Source organism: Gouania willdenowi, chromosome 16, assembly GCF_900634775.1.
Source record: "Gouania willdenowi chromosome 16, fGouWil2.1, whole genome shotgun sequence".
NCBI lineage: Eukaryota > Metazoa > Chordata > Actinopteri > Blenniiformes > Gobiesocidae > Gouania > Gouania willdenowi.
Window position 1 is genome coordinate 11,858,329 of NC_041059.1, and position 18,114 is coordinate 11,876,442.

The 18,114-nt window shown below is 37.8% G+C and overlaps 1 protein-coding gene across 1 annotated transcript; it reads right to left on the minus strand.

Annotated features, from left to right (window-relative positions):
- Positions 1-6: 6 nt before the first annotated feature.
- Positions 7-18,034, minus strand: plekhg6 (pleckstrin homology domain containing, family G (with RhoGef domain) member 6). Its single transcript, XM_028469745.1, has 15 exons — positions 17,815-18,034; positions 15,047-15,227; positions 13,694-13,822; positions 13,320-13,457; positions 11,978-12,073; positions 11,853-11,903; positions 11,604-11,753; positions 11,259-11,369; positions 10,373-10,522; positions 10,160-10,294; positions 9,738-9,857; positions 9,523-9,655; positions 9,323-9,438; positions 3,519-4,960; positions 7-697 (listed from the first exon to the last, which is right to left on the minus strand). The coding sequence occupies exons 1-15, from the start codon at positions 17,832-17,834 to the stop codon at positions 517-519; spliced, it is 3,153 nt and encodes a 1,050-aa protein (XP_028325546.1). The 5' UTR covers positions 17,835-18,034; the 3' UTR covers positions 7-516.
- Positions 18,035-18,114: the final 80 nt, after the last annotated feature.

Genomic DNA, 18,114 nt, shown 5'->3' on the forward strand with positions numbered 1-18,114 from the left:
ACTGCAGTTTGAACATATTTTGTACATATTTTCATTGTAACAGTTCCATATTTCATGATGAAAAGAAATAAAACAAATAATAGTGTAATTATTGCCTTTGTTGTTAATAGTTTTATAAGTGCACATTGCATGAACTGCAAACTTCTTTGGAAACATAATCAACAAATAATAAACATTATCTTACATAAATGAACAGATTGACTTCCTCTAACAGCAGAACAATATTCGTATAAATAAAGTACATACATTCATTTTATGATATTTATACAAAACACTGTTCACATTCATCTGCACATTTCTAAAAATATATAAAATAATGGTCTTTATTCACATGTTGATTCAAAGTCATAAATTAAAAGTGTTCGTGCAGCAGAAACATTTGTCTGAACAGTTTGTGCATTTGTTCTGTAATAAAACATGCTCTCTCTCCTCATGGCGTCATCACATTGAAATGTGCACTCACCCACGACACTTTCAGACAGCTCAGTACGACTAACCTCACGAGGTGATCCACAGCTACACCTGACTGTACTCTCCGTCATCCTGCTCTGAAAATTCATTGAAACCTATAGAGGCCAAAGATCTGCTGATTCCCACCAAAAGTCCTTCTCCTCTGGGCTGTATATGATCCATCACTTCATCATCGTCAAAGCACCAGCCCGTCCAGTCCACATTCTCTCCTTCCTGAAACTCATTTCTGAAGAAGAAAAAAAAACAAACATGTATGTGCGTTGCAGGAACCAAAGTAAAACATTTATGACAAAGATAGGCATGATACATTTTCATTTGAGTTACCAGAAACATTTAATACTTTTCTATTTGGGGTTTTATATTTTTGATAGATGCCAAAGGGATGATATTTGTACTTGTACAGTATATATTATTTAAAATAATGTAAAGAACTGTCCAATGCATTATTAAAAACTGGGAGGACAGTGGGGACACATCCTCATAAAGAAAGGAATGTGGTCGGAATTTTTCTTTTGGAATGACCGTGATCGGCAATCACTTAAACTGTTGGTATGATCAAAATTGTTGTAAAATAGTGGAGCTCAGATGTATGTTTTAAATAAAAATAAATAAAATTAATAATTTAAAAAAAAAAAAAACCTTTTCAATCAAACAAGTTTACTCCAATCAAAAATAAATAAATATTCTCAATAAAAGAAAAAGTGTTCAAATGCAAAAAAAAATTGACACCCAAATAATTGCATTTGAACACTGATTGAATGTTTTTGTTTTTTTGATTGAAAATGTTTTTTTTTTTTTTTTTTTTTTGTCCCTTTATATCACGTGGGAAATATTAAAGAATCATGTGGAACTCTGATTTTCTGTCTGATTTTGGAGAGAATTTAAGATGCACGTTCGTGCAGAAAAAGCAATTTCTCAGCACCTAAATTAGGTCAGGAAGAGGCAGTAATGTGGGCTGTGTTGTTGTGGTTACGCTCTTATTCTTAGTTTCCATTAACACAGATCACTCTGTCCAACCACAACTGATCACTCCTTTTATCACAAATGTCTTCATTGTCACAGGTCTACATATAATCACAGGCATCGTCAAACAAACAGTGAAGATTGCTGAACACTCATTTTTAATCTCCTTCACTGTTGATAAGCAGTTAACTTAATTAGCTTCATGGGAAGAGGCTTTTGCAACTAAGTATGATGTAGAAAAGGAAATAAAACATTTTCAAAATCATAAAAATCCAATTTGAAGGGTTAAATCAATTTGTTCAACATCCTTTTTATTCAGATAATTGAATAGATGAGGCACTTCCTGTATTGTAATTATAGTATTTTTGTCGACACAACAAAGTTGATCAGGCTTCAGTTCACTTAGGGTAAAGGAGAGGTTAGTTGCACTTTATGCATATAAGATCGTTAACTTTTTATTCAGTGCACTGATATTTATGAAGCACACGGAATGTTGTTCCATCATACAGTGACCAATAAAGGCCTATTTTATTTTATTCTATTCTATTCTATTCGTCGCTCTGAAGCAGACAGTTGTCAATTGACAGATTTTTATTCCCACAGCCTATTTAGATTTATAGATGCCATAAACATGTGTTTGCGGGGTCTCTCCGCTCTGAGTAAGTACATCTAACTCAGAGCCTTAATTATTTCCATCTAGCCACTTTTTTAGCCAGACAAGTTAGATAGGGTCTAGCAATAACCAAGCTCTGGGATCATCAAAACCAGGAACATCAAGCTCACGATAGTTCAGGAGTCACAAGAAAAAAAATGTAATGTAAAGGAAATATTTTTTATCAGCGTTTGTTTTGTTTTTTTGTCTGTTAGCAGGATTACGTCAAAAGCACTTAATGGTTTTTGACAACATTTTAACCTTAAGATTAACCTTACGCCATTGGAAGAGTCCATAAAATTTTATAAAGGTTCCTGATCAATATACTGATTCTGGATCAGTGTCAAAAATCAAAAATCCCTCTTTCAACCATTAACAAAATTTCAAAATTTTCTATATCAGTCATAATTGCCCAGTCTTTGTGAAGTTTGACTGAGTTTCATCCGAATCAGATCTAAATTGTGGATTTGATCCGATTTCATGGCAATATTCAAAAGAAATGGGGGTGCCTATACATTTGAACCTACTGTATTATTATTAATAAGGATAGACATTTCTTGGCCATGATGCTGTTATCAGAATCACTGATCCAGATAAGATGATATCTGGTGCTTGGTGGAGGTTTATGCTCTCTGAGTGCTTTTGTCTTCACATTATTCAGCCTTGGTTTCAAAACATGCACATGTGAACAACTGTACATAAATCACTCAGGATTTCCTAAAGTGTGAAACATTCAGTTACAGATGGAACTGAAGTGATGATAAGGTAGTGTAATTTCCACCTAGAGTAAAACCATCCTCGTTGCTGGATTTGGATGGTCTGCCATGCCCATTATATAGCTCATTATTTTTTCTCTTGTTCTAATCTGAGAATAATCTAATCATTACATGACGTCCGTGAAGCACTTATTTGGGATCCGTCTGTGTGGATAACCTTAAACTTAAAAAAATATTTGTTTTACAAGCATCATTGACAGATTTTTGACCAAATTAAAGTCAAGACTTGGCCAAAGAGACTACAGATTAAAAGTATCTGGATTCAATGGCAGGCGACGGCTTGTCTTTAACAAGACTTTAAACAGGCTTTGCTTCAATGTGGGACAAACAATAACAGAGCTACTTGTATCATTATATCTGCAACACTAAACAACTCATTGATGGTTTGTGAAAGGCCTCGATTTTCATTATGTTGGCACATTACCCGATGGACCCCTAGGGGGCGCTCAAAGAACACCAATGGTCTACTCTGTAGTCCACACATTGAGAAAAGTTGCTTTAGTGCATAGTTAGCTGAATGAGCTCTGAGCTGCTCAGATTTCTTGCTTTAATTTTGGAATTTATGAAGAGGGATTCAACCTTTGATGGGTTCTCGGTTGTTACCATTAGCATTGCACGCTATAAGCTTGAGTTAAAGTGTACACCCTCATACTAACCTTTTCTTGCCGTCATTCTCATCTCCATCCACATGCTGCTCCTTCCATCCGTTACTCACAGCCCGAGCTCTTCGCCTCATCAGCACCGGAGCCTCCTCCAAGTCTCTGTCTAGCTGCTGCTCACTGAGAGGTGGTGACAGCGTGGTTGCAAATGATGGGGAAGGAGGAGGAACCCTAGATACAACATCGGATGCTGTGGGGATTTGGACTCTTTTGGACATGTTCCTAGTGCTCGTTCTCTCCTTTGCCCTTTCCAAGAGACCAAGTAATGGAGAAGAATTATTTCGAGAGATGTGAGGTCGTTGTTCATTGTCTTTGTGGGGTGTTTGAAGGGGGTTTATATTCACTCCTTCGAGATTGATATTGGGGTTCGAGGTACTTCTTTGGGTTTTTAAATTGGGCCTTTTATTAGAGGGGCTCCCATCGGACACCTCTGATTCAGAAAGGGACATTTTCCCAAACATGCCTTGGTTGGGCTTTAGGGAGCTTAAGGTGAACACCCGGTGTGATTCTGAGCTGCTGTTGGAGGAAACAGAATTTCTTTCAAGTGAAATGTTGCTTTCTGAATCTGAGGAGAGGTTTTGTGAAGAAGACCAGCTTCTTTCTAAGCCATGCGAGGAGGGCTGTTGTAACTGAGGGCCCTGATATGTAGCAGCTGGCCTCCTCTTCCGTAAACCTGGTGACTTCAAATTTTTGGGGAAGTTAAAAGTATTAGGAAGCAGGTTATATTTCCCAGAATGACTGCTCCCAGAATTCATGAGGATGCCCTGGTTCATAAAGTGGAAGTCAGAGTTCTTCTTTGTTGACTTTTCTGGCTGTCTTTGTCCCACAAACGCAGGGCCCTCCTTCAGCGTTTTTGGCTGATCCCGATGTTGTAAAGTGCTATCATCCTCCATTGGGTAGTCAACATCTGGTAGTTCAGCAACCAACTTGGGAATTCTGGTGTTGTGTTTGACAGGATCTGCAGTCCTTTGATTGAACAGGTCCAGATTAGGAGAGTTTGTTCTGTGGTTCAGAGTCAAACCTCCTTCAAAAGTAATTTTGGATTCAACGACTTTACCTTCATCCTCCTCCATGTGGTTCATACTTTGATATCCTTTCATTTCTATCCACTCACATCTTTCTGGTTCGAGTTGTTGGCTTGTGTTGCTCCCGTGCAATACTTTCTGGTTTTGGACAGAGGGCTGTGAGTCCCACTCTAATCCTTTATTATTAGAGGCCGCTTTAACCTGAGAAACGTACTGCTCCGCTTTGTTAAATCCATTCATTGAATGAGGGACACTGGTGAAGTCACTCACTACAGACTCTCTTCTTGGATGGGTGATGGATCGTTCCTCTAGCTCCGTGTCATTTACGGTGTCTTCCTGTTTGTTTGCATCCTGGTGTCCTTTGGAGCTCAACTGTCTGTGGTACTCCATCAGTCGCAGTTTCTTCAGTGTTTCCTGACAGCAGAAATAAAGAATAGAAAATACTTTATTGTCTCATATGCCGAGCTACATACACAAAATTTGTTCTCTGCAATCAACCCATCCCCGAGGAGAGGTGGACTGCCATTGTTCGGCACCTGAGGAGCAGTTAGGGTGGAGGGACTTGCTCAACATCCCACAGTGGAAGCCCAGGTGAGATTTGAGTCGCTGACCCTCCGATTACAAGCCCACTTCCTTAACTACTAGGCCACCACTGCCCAAGATAGACTGATTGTTGATTACACAAATAATTTAAGGCAAGGTGACAATATAGTTAGTTATCTATCCGTAACAGTCCTACAGCGGTTTGAAATTTGATCTAATTCACATGCTCTGAATGAAAAAAAAACAGAATTTTAGATTCTCTGTTGTTCCACCACAGCTGATAGTAAAGAGTAGCTCATTATCAGGCCACTGAATCCAAAGGCATAGTCATTAGATTCACGTGTGTTGGAGCATGGAGACAAATAAAGCAAAAATGAAACATTTACATGTTTTGTTCTCAGACAAAAATCACCCAGTTGATTTCTATCTATTGTAGCTATGCTTATTGTATAATTGCTGTTAAAGAGAGCTCAGGTTAATGAAGATATTGATGTTTTAATTGGGTCTTAAAAATGTATTATAAATTGATGTGTTTGTGTCAACTTTGGGAGTTGGTATAATTTCTCGTGAAACTTTGATTGTTTATGCCTCAGTTTGTCTAAGCAGATTTATGACACCCAGAGGCAAAAATGAGTGAGGCACTCATAAGGAACAAAAAAAATGATTCAGACAGTTTCTGCAAATAATGGTTTTGATTTTCAAGCAGAAACAAATAAAAAGAAAATCAAATTATCAGTAAAAAAAAACTGCTTAAATCACTGTCTGTTTATCATAGATATTGTAAGCTACGAATGTAGTTTGTGGAGGATGAAATATTAATTAGAGGATTGGTTATGCTATATCTCTAGGATTAAGAACTCTTTATCTGAGTCTTAGCGTGCAAACACAACTTCAGTGATTCATGAGATTGAGACTCTAATGGAAGGTTTCCAGATGTTACAGCTGTTTGATTCAAAGTCTGTCTTCTGTGACGAATTAAACCAGGATTGATGAGAGTTTGCACCACCAAACATTCAGGCTCCTTTAGACACATGGATGGTTTTAAGTTTCAGGTTTTGGCATTTTTGAGCAGAGTTTGATAGAATTGTCTAAGAGAGAAAGGGTTATCCTCAACTCTTGAAATCATAAAAATCATGTTTTATTGTAAGTAAATAAGTAAGTAATTTTTTTATAAAGTGTCCACACAGTTGAACTCCCGGAGCGACCGGTGCAGGTTATTCCAGAGTCTGGGGGCCACAGCCTGGAACGCCAGGTCTCCTCGGGTTTTAAATTTAGTTTTTGTGATCTTTAGGAGACCCTGGCCTGAAGACCGAAGGCTGCGGCCTGAAGTGTAGGGGCAGAACAAGTCCGAGATATATTGAGGGGCCTGGTTATGTAACGCTTGGAAAGTCAGAACTAAGATTATATACTCTATGCAAAACTTGACTGGAAGCCAGTGCAGAGTAGAAAGAATGGGGGTGATGTGGGATGTTCTGGGAGCACCAGTCAAAAGTCTGGCAGCAACATTTTGTATGATCTGGCGTCTGTTTAGGGTTGACTTATTAAAACAAGTGAAAACAGAATTACAATAGTCAATGCGGGATGATATAAACGCGTGGATGACCAGTTCCAGATCTGATTTTGATAACAAATGCCTTACTTTAGAGATATAGTGTCCCTCCAAAGATCAAACACAACTTCAAGGTTTCTGAGACTTGTTTGAGGCCAGATCACCAAGGGAGCTAATAATCAGAGGGATCTTTTTATCAGGAGCAACGATCACAGTTTCTGTTTTGTTTGAATTTATCTGGAGGTAATTTGATGACAACCAGTTTTTGATACAGGATGACCAGAGACAGCAGCCATCAACACGTCACTGGAAACTTTCACAAGAGCAGTTTCATTGGAGCGGATTGACCTAAAGCCAGATTGATATTTATCATAAAAATCATGTTGTTCCAAGAATGAGGTCAGCTGCTTAGCCACCACTTTCTCCATGATTTTTGACATGAAGGGAAGCTTAGACATGGGCCGGTAGTTTCTAGACACCCCCGGATCAAGATTAGACTTTTTAAGAATGGGATTCACTATACCATATTTAAAGAAGTTGGGGACCGAGACGGATAAAATTGAAAGGTTTATCAATGATACCATCCAAAGACCGATAATGTCAAAAACATTTAAGATCAGGGAAGTAGGAACAATGTCCACAGGGCTCGATGAGGATTTAATCTTTCCAACTAAAACCTGAACATCCTGAAGGCTGACAGAAGTGAAGGAGGACCATGAGCTCACAGAGGTTGAAGCAGTACACAAGCTAACCAAGGGAGGAGTGATACTGGCCCTATTGTCTTGTACTTTGTTTACAAAAGAGTTTAAAAAATTGTTACTGTCATCCAGTGTGTGTACAGGCACATGGGACGGTGATGGTGCAACAAGATTTTCAATAGTAGAAAACAAGACCTTGGGGTTTTTCTTATTTTGCAAAACAAAATTAGTGAAATAAGCAGAGCGTTTCGCTCCATTGTGAGTCTTTAGATCAGGGGTCACCAACCTTTTTGAAACCAAGAGCTACTTCTTGGGTACTGATTAATGCGAAGGGCTACCACCTTGAGACCTCAAAATTAGGGAGATTTTCAAAAGAGCTTGCTTTTTAAAGAGAAAATGAAATAATTCAATTTCACAGTGTTCTTTTATTTGAAAAACACATATAAAGTAAAGAACAAATTCCACAGTACCCGTGCAAATGGTAAATGGTGGTAGTAGTAGAATAAATAAAATAAATAACATAAAATTAAACAAAAAAGGCATACATTGCATAATTTATCCATCAATCTATGCAATGTATGCTTGAAATAAAAATAATCAACAAAAGGAAAATTAAACATAGCCTATACAACAACGGCTATAACCATAACAGAAACACTTCCCTACACATGGTTGGATTTGATTACACCTCTTCTTATGCGGTGTAATCGTTATTATTACTACAACAATATTATTATTACAATAATATAATTACACCGCATAAGAAGAGGAAGAAGAGTCTTCTTCCTCTTCTTATGCGGTGTAATCGTTATTATTGTCCGGCTGGAAACGACGCTCAGTGAAGGATGGTCCGCCCGGACAATGTCGGGCAGAAATCGGGCACCGCGTTGGTGACCCCTGCTTTAGATTAACCGAAAAAGCGAGTGCATCTTTAATTGTTAGTCTTTATTATTTTATAGCTACCTATGGTGTTTTCTTAATTCACTCTGTGAAATCAATACCTTCAACAAGACAAGACAGGACAAGCAGTGATAGGGAATACTTGGGTAAAATATTATGGGTTAGACAATACTCTGAGCTCACCATATGAAACAACAGACGACCATGGGTTCGCGATAACAATATTATACAATAATTGGCCTTTTCCTGCGCCGCCATTTCCTGTGCCGCCTTTGCCGCAATGCCTTCGTCGCGCCGCCTTCACCAAATTGCACTGCTTTCAGCACTCTGCGCCGCCTTTCAAGATTCTGGACTTCATGAATGGTCTTAATGATATTTTTTACTTGTCTTGTCATGGTCTACCTCTTTCAATTTTCAGGATTCTTGGATGAATTAATTTTTTTGGAAGTTCCTATCTCGTAATGCATTTTTGGCGTACTTGGGGGTGCTGGTGCGTCAAGTTTTTGCATTTTTAAAATCGTAAATAGCCAGAAAATAGAGAAGCGTGCAATTGAATTTTGCTTGAATTTTTGAGACTCCACATAATGGTTCAGTGGGTGAAAAGTAGGTCTCATGTGTAGTTGATTGTGGGAGACTTTTTATCTTATCCCCCCTGTTGCAATACCACTCAATGATACATCTGGTGAAGTATATCTTGTTGCACGATAAATTATCCCACCTTAAGTAAATATCTACATTTTGTGCATGGATGAACTTCTATACCTTATTACCAATAATACTGCTTTTTAGGGCTCTTGATTGGCTGCAGTTGTTAGGTGTTTGTTAACATGTAAAAGATGTAAATAAATAGTCTCGTAATGGTATTGGGTAAATTGTCCAAAATACGTTGAAAAAAATAAAAACTAAATTTTTCACACTATAAAATAACTACAATCAACTTTTGAAATCAAGTTCAAGTCTCATTTGATCGAGATATTTGACACATACAGATAAATCCAGCTTCATCAGTTCCAAAGAAGCAATAAATCATAGCAAAGCAACTAGTCTGGGATTCCCTTTGGGACTTAAAGCTCTGTAGTTTCCTACCTTTGCTCTGTGAAGGGTGGACACCCACATGGAGCAGCTTTCTGGGCTGCTGGCCACAATTATGAAGACGTTCATGACACTCTGCAGCTCACCGATCTCCACAAGAACAAAAGAATCTGACAGAGGCATGGATACTGTTTGTACACATAATCACCACATGCAAGCATTGTGCATAATTTTTGTAGAAAGGCAGGACATACATCCATCTTTCAGTGGTATGCAGTATGTTCTGTCAAGGGCCAAAGGAGGTCGAACCACCTTCAGACGTTCCCCTTTCTTCTGAACTTTGGTAATTAGCAGCACATCAGAGAAAAGTAAAGCCACCACCTCCAGCTGAGCGAAAGAGAATTCAGAGATTTTAATGAGCAGGCGGGAAATACCACTATGACGCTGATGATGCAACAGCTCAGCTCACCTTGTTGTCCCTCCTGCCCCGGACTTTCAGGTTTTCCTCCAACAGCAACTTGCGTATTACTTTGGTATCCACTCCTTTGATGGGACAGGTGAGGTTGAACTGGCAGAGTTCTCGAACATGCTGTGCCCAAAATGAATCATCAGCACTCAGCAGAAAGAAAATCTGTTTGTTTGTTTTTTATCTTTTGCTTTGAAGAATTAGACTCCGTAATTTAATAGCATATTTCATTTTCAAGCCAAGGTGTGTTGTACATTTTAAGTTATCTTAAAGCAAAATATTGCAGCAAGTTTGAAGTCTGTCAATGAGTTAAGTGTTTGGTTTCAGGCTTTACATCAAAAATATTCTAATCTAAGATAATCTGTCCCCCGAGGCAACCGAACACTATAAACTGAAACAAAGCAACCACCAAAAATGTGCTTCACCTTGTCAATTTCTTCATTTATTCCCTCCACCTCATATGCCTCCACCCTCTGAGCTGAGATAGACAGAGCGAGCTCATCATCTTTCAGACGCAGGTAGTCGTTGATGCTTTCCAAAAAATTGTTCACGTTGGACAACTGAACAAAAGCAGACATTTAATTAAACAAAGATAGAGAGAGAGAGAGGGTTCCTGGATCTGTCGTGCTTATTCTCACCATGCCTCTGAGCCGGAGCTGCACATCGGTGTCCTGCGTGTTTGTCAGCACCGCTTTGAGTAGCAGAGGGTACTTTGTGATCCTTTGATGGGGTTTGGCCTGCATGTCTCCAAGGCGCATTCGCATACACTGAGGGTGATTTTCCACCCACTGAACAAAAGGGATAACACAAAAAAGAATGAATAGACCAATGTGATGACAACAAAATTAGAAATCTGATTCAAGTATGGGATACATTCATGGGTAACACTAGACTAGATATTTTAGCTGTATTATTTTTAATGTTCTTATTGATGTACTTTTATGGAGGTCTCTAAAGTAAAAAAATATTTGCCTAAATGTCACTTTAGATCATACTGTCCTTCTACATAGACTCTAAGAAGTTATTCTATTTGCCCAAACTTAGTGTGTGAATTACGCAGGATCCCATTTTACACTTCCATCAATTACAAACGGTGTTCCCCAAGGCTTGACTCGAGGACCACTGCTTTTTACTTTCCACATGAACAATCCATTTCAGGTTTTATCAAATGCTAGGTATTACCTTTATGCAGATGATAGTTTGATACTGTTCTGCACATACTGTTATGCAAGCTTTTGGTCTCTGTAAATCTGGCTTCGTTATGGTTAAACCATATTTAACGAACTTTGAATTTGTTATAAATGTAGGATATTCAAAATGTATGCTCTTTTCTGGAGGAATATCAAACAAGATACTAAATAATTAGATTCAGACTATAATTAAAAACAACAACATGATCATTGATCAATAACAGAGATTTATGTCATTAATCAGTTTGAAAAATTTGTGAAAAAATTGTGAGTGTATGTTTCTGAACCATTCCCTTTATTGTTTATCTATGTGTTTATTTCAACTGCACTGTACCTGGACAAAAGTGAGAAACTGTGAGTTGCTCTCAGTCTGCTTCCAACAAAATTCCACACTGTCCTCTTCCTCCCAGCAGTAATCCTTATAGCAGGAGAAACGCTCCTGGAACTGAGGAAAAAGAGAAAGGGAATTGTTACATTGAAGCAGTGTTTCAAGTCATACAAGATTAACACCTTAAACTGAGAAAACATTTTGTGGTCCAGATGTACTTTGGTGTAGATTGGGTTTAGTTGTTGAAGTAACTAAAGTCCTATCTAACAAAAAATAATTATTAAATGTAAAACATATTTTATATGTTTATAAAATGCTTTCAGAAGATAAATATATATTTAGAGCTCCTACCTGCATACAACCAGCCTCTAAGTCTATTGGGTCAAATGGCTTTCCAGTTTTCCGGACCTCATGCAACATGGGATAAATCACCTCCTGCCAAAACAGCTGGTGTGCATTGAGTATTAAAGGTAGGTTGGAGAAGAGGATCTCTGGAGTCACCTGTTACAGATAGAAGTCACAGTTACCAATCAGATCTACAAGTATTTCAGATGAAAGGAATACTTTAACATCATTAGAGGTTCTGTGAGTTTTTCTCACCTCTGTCAGATATCCATGCTGACGCAGATAGGAGAGGGCGGCCATGACCAGCTGAGAGAGAGACAGAGATGCTATGAAAATCCTACTCAGCTCTGTTTGGCAGAGATTTACATGATGGTACATACATCTTTGATGATAATCAGCTTGTTGATGTACGTGAGCTCAGTGGTGACAAACTCCCACAGTGCCTCCTGTTGGCGCCTCTGCATCTTTGGCATTGTCTGTGAATCAAGACATAAGAGTACTACATCTCTTCTGATTGGCTGAGATGTCACCTGACTTTTTACCATCACGAAAAGGCACAAGGGAATCTATCTATCACCTAGATCAGACAAAGGCAACTGGCGACCCGGGGGCCACACACGGGGCCCTTAACCTAAATGTTGTTCGGCCCCAAAACAAAATTATAATTCATGAAGTTGGAAGTTATATGAAGCCAAACATAATGCACAAAACTCCAGAAACATAGGAAACGACAGCAAAATGCACAAAATGTCAACAAAAAGTGCACAAACTAACAAATAAAACACAAAAAGATAATAAAGAAAATACAAAAAATTATTGATAAAACACACAAAATGACGACAAAGACACACTAAACAACCACTTAAACACACAAAATGACAGACAAATAGTAATACACAAAATGACAACAATAACCGAAAAATTATACACATAATGATTTAAAAAACACACAAAAAGACAACAAAAATGTACCATATTGACAAGACAATTGGCAGGATGAATTAAAAAACACACAGAATGTCTAAAAACTCGAAGAAAAAAAACACCACGGAAACAACACAAAAGGACAACATAAACAAAACCCTTTGTTATTCCCTGTATTAACACCAGGATGGTCATTATTCTAAATGCTGACATTAATGTTAATACTATGGTCCTTGGATCAGACAATTACAATCTTGTGGCTCTCGCTGTGGCAGAATTTGTCCATCTCTGACTTAGATGAAAAGGTAAAGTCTAAGAAGAAATGATAAAGTATCATGTTTAGAGATCCAGGTGAGGTCCAAATGGACAAAGCTGGCTCATCACATTTAAGTCATTTCAACACAGTTGAACCTGGTCACCATTATGGGGGAGTTTGTTCACCAGTTTCTCTTTCACTTATACAGATCGGTAGTTATTGGTGCGTCTATACTTGATTATCTCTGCACCCAATTATCTGTCTCTCTTGTTAATTCACCTTTGTAGAATTATAGATTGTTTTTTTTACTTAGTGTGGGAGCTTTAAGGACTAATGGTATATCTACAACCATTTCACTTAAACTGGCCAAGAACGAAAATTGTATTATAGTATGTTTGTTTATTAAACCTATTACTTTGCAAATAAAGCTGTTTTAATGGTTTTAAATCTCCAGAATGACATTCTAAGAAGGTTCCAGTAATTTTTGCTCCTTCTAATGAAATTTTTAGCACTGCCATTCTTATTTATGGTAAGATTTTTACCGAGTGAGACTGCACTATGTCTGTCCAGCTGGTCTCCAGCGTGCTACCCTGACTGTCTTCTTTCCACGTCCATTTCAAACTGGTTGGCACAGTTATGTTCTCCAGTTCCTGCTTCAACATATCCAGCTGACCTCGTTCCTGTAAAAGATGAACATGATTCAGGGGAGGAAAAACTACCTGAGGAAACTCTGATGCTGTATTACATCAGAGGATCTTCCTCAATGCTTGTTGTTACATGTTCAAACTAAAAATATGCCACAAAAGAATAACAAGAAAAGCTGCTGTTGATTTAGGCAAAGGGTGGGCAAGTTTGGAGCATGTCCATATCTGTTTGGTTGTAGAATAGTGTGCACTTTAATGAGTCAATGTCATACCTCAGACGCTTTATCAGACACTCCCTGGCTGAACAGAACCTGTCTGAGTGCCGTTCTGGGTTTGTTGCCAGTGGAGGATCCTTTACTTATCGTTGCAAAGTCAGTCACCACCTTCTGCTTTGTCCGCCTCTGGAAAAGAGAAAAAACAGGGATTAATTAATATTAGTCCCTTAATTTACTTTGAACATTCCTATACACACCACAGTAAATACAACTGAGCTGCCAGACGACAAAACCAGATAAACTAAGTACCTGCTTTGTTGTCAAATAGAGAAAACCCTCTGTCTCAATATATTGATCAATCTAAAAGCTCAAAAAATTTAATGTTATTTGAATATGAGGCTGATAAATATATGGTACTTAATCCTTGAGTCTGAGGCGTCGCATTAAAAAATGTATTCACATTGAAATGTGATGATCGAATGAGGATTATTTCCTGTCAAAAAAGCTACAAAAGATTACTTCGATTTGCCCGTCGGGGCTTAATACACAAAGCTTTATATTGATTAAGCTTGAAAAATAGTACAAAAAAAAATATTTGCACTGAAAGAACTTTATTATTACTGTTTTAAATAATGTGATTGCACGTTTTGTGTTATTTTCATGAGTTTTGAAGAAGAATCACAATTTTGACCTTCTTCAATAAAGGTCATTTTTTTTTACCAATTACATTGAAATTTTGTTGCAATGGGGGGGCCTGAAAATGTTTTGTTCTTCAAAGAGGGGCGCAACAGAAAATGTTTGGGAACCACTGATTCAACCACTCAACGATACATTTTCAGGAACATAATGTTATGATATAAACACAAAGAAATTAATTTCTTTGTGTTTATATCAGCAGATTTACTGAAGGTAAATTTTAATTTTCAAATTGTACACAAACATTTCTCACTTCAGAAACAAGGGTATAGAAATAATTTCAGCCGTAAATGTTGACAGAAAAAAATTTCATGTTTTTAACCATTAGCAATTCTATCAGCTTTGTAAGTCTCTTTTTCAATTCACTCTAAACTGGCCACAAAGGGTAATATTATATAGAAAGTGTCTATTTGTACGGTTGCTGTATGGACAACCCCGATGCTATTGGTACGGTTACCGAAGTACACGTACGTAGCGTTTCGGGTTAGGGTTAAGTTATAATCCAATATCGCCATAATTTTTAGGGTTAGGGTTAGGGTTAGGGTAAGGTTTAGTCTTAGTCACGTGACCTAAACTGGCCAATGAGGGGTGCTGCGTACGGATTGAATGTCGGTATAGTGATACGACAACCGTACGGACAGCCACTGCCTATTATATAATGCATGTTTGTTTGTTTGTGTATTTTCCTGTGTGTGTGTTTTGTAGCACACTTGCCTGGTGGCCTATGGTGCTGTACTTCTGTCGGCCTTCTGACCCCCTGTGGGGTTGGTTTGTCTCTGCTGTTGCAGACACGTTCACATCGGACTCTCTGCTTTCAGAGTCCCTCTGTACGGTTTCCTCCATAACTGGATCATTGGCCCCTCCGTTGTTTGCATTCGGTGCCTTTGAAGAAAGGCTGAATAAAATGAAAAAGAAGTGAGGGTAACTCATTGTCAGGACAGGGTGTGCAAAGGCACAGGGCTTTAAAGCAAAGAACACAGATCAGAAAGCAAGAATGAAGCCACTTTATGTCACATTATATACTAAAGTGTTTACCTTAGCTTTTTTTTTTGAGGATTAAGATTTCACAAATGCAAAAAAAACAGGTTAATACAAAAGGTATGAAGCCTTTTGTATTATCATCCCTAGAAATAAAACCACTGTCCTTTAAGTCTGTTGGTTAAGAGTACATTGTTGAAGAGAATGTGTTATTAAACTTCTTAACCTGTTGTCTGTTTAATGCCTATGATCGTGGCTTAACTTAAGGGCTTCGATCCAAACCTCATCCTCACACCGTGTCACAGATCTGCCATGAAAGGCAGTAATCCTCCATTGGTTCGCTGTCTTACCTGAGACACTTCAGTATATTGACAGGAATCGACCTGCCAACCTTTATCCCTCCACCAATGTGAAACCTAATGGAGACTATCAAAGACAACCCTTAAACTTAGCTTTGATTTATATGGTAAACTATGAATCTGAAACATTTACACAGCAATGGACACTTTACTACAGCAAACACACCTTTAACAACAAACACAGATACAGATTACATTCACACTTTTAAACAAATTAGAGTTATTGCACTAATTATTCCAACACCAAACCAGTGCAAAATAATCTCCCAACGTTTCTGTTTCACTTTCACACAATTCAAAAACTCCCCACAGTTAACTCACATTAACAACAAAGTGCACAACACTTCTGGTAAATTACTATGTCATCATAGCATCTAGTTCTACATGAACAGGATGCCAGACTCTCACAGGGCTCAAAACAAAAATATAACCCTGGTCCATCTGTCACTAAAACACCTAAAAAGTAAACATGTAAAAGCCTAAAAAACAGTCTCGGTTTTGTGAATTGAATCTTTAATCAGTAGTTACAAGGCTCTGTTTTGAAATAGAGAAAAGCGACTTTCTAAAGAAGAACCTCCTGACAATGTTAATTTGGTTGACTAAAAATGTTCATCATAGTCAATTACATTTTTAAAATGACAATAACTGGACTGTGACTAATTTAAAAATACATATATACTGTATGTCAATAAAAAACTATATTAAAATATTTCTATTTTTGTCGTCTAATAAAATCAAAACTGTCATTTTGTCACAAGGGACGAAATTATTACTAGACTATAACAAAATAGTTCTGACTAAATTTCATTTTAGTCAAAAGACTATGACAAACTAAATCAAGATTTGCTGTCAAAACACTGGTGCCCAAGGCCACTGGTGTTTAAGAGGTAAGAATATAGAACAGGCATATGCCACTCACGGCCCGGGGGCCACACTTGGCTCTCGGTCTAATTTTATGCGGCCCCCAAAGTAAATGTACAAAATGACAGAAAAATACACAAAACAAGAGCAAGAATACAATAAAAAAAAGCACAAAGAATTACAACATTGCAGGAAAATACAATAAAAGACACAGAAAAATACAGAAAATACTCCAAAAACACACAAAACTACAACAAAAGTTAATAATATACACAAAATTACTCAGAAAAATATACAAAATTACATAAAATGACAACAAAAGCACACCAAAAGATAAGAAAAACATGAGAAAACACTAACAATCAAAACAACAACAGATATACACAAAAAATACTTAAAAAAATGCAAAATAACAGCACAAATACACAATTTGACTTAAAAAAACATACTATTACAGGGAAAATACGCAAAAGGACTACGGAAATGCACAATGAGCAAGACAACAACAACAACAACAACAACAACAAAAAAACACACAATATTACTATAATAACTCTTTGTTCTTTCCTGTATTAATGCTCAGATGTGATTGTGTTTCTGGTTATATTGACACCAGGGAACTGAAGTGTTGCATTGTGTGGACGACAGCATCAACAGAACAGGACACCAACAGTCTCCATGTCTCCTGCTCCTGTTACACAGCTGTGCAGCATGTCCTGCTGCAGCTTTGAGTTACAGTCAAAGAATGTTTCCAAATCTCACAGGAAGCTACTTTTCACTGTTTGCATGGTTTAAAAAAAGTGACCCTTATTCAGTGCAGAACTATATGAAAACAAACCATCATATTCCTCCTGAGACCAGTGTAAGTGATTTTCCAGTGTAGCTTTAGGAGCCACTGGAAACCTGCTCACACAAGCAGACTTAACACAGTCATTCAGACGTCACTCATCTGCTCCTGTCAACTGTCAAACATCAAAAGACAGAGGCGAATGCTTTCAGCCCTGTGCCATACCTGATTACAATCACAAATTGTAAACAATCTGAAAGTGTAGAGTAACAACATTTAACACAAATAGTGCTTTAATACTGTACAGAAAGACCTGATAGTGGTTTAACACCTTCACTCAATCCAAACTTCACAAGCACAGATCTACTGTATCTATGAATCAACTACAAAAGGAGGACAACTTTCTGATAAGACAAAATAAAACCCTGCACTCCTCGCTACCTCTGTACGAATAAATCAGAATGACTCACTGCTGTTTAAAAAAAATGATAGTTTACCTGGGCTTGGTTGGATCCATTTCACCTCAAAGAGTCATTTCTGACTTCTGTTAGGTTTCTCCTCCTTTTTCTTTTCGCCTGTGCTAGTCCCTCCCTCGCTTCCTTTCACATGCACCTGCCCCTCAGGCAACTGGCTGGACGGGAACAACTGGATTCTGCAGCAAGCAAATTGGTGCTCAACACTGGTTAGAGGTTCAGAAGTAAAAGTGTTAAGCTGTGGGGTTGGTGATGGATCTGTTGTTGTTTTTCGTCAATCAGGCATATGGATCAGCCAACAGGAGGAAAGCATTTTAGAAGAGA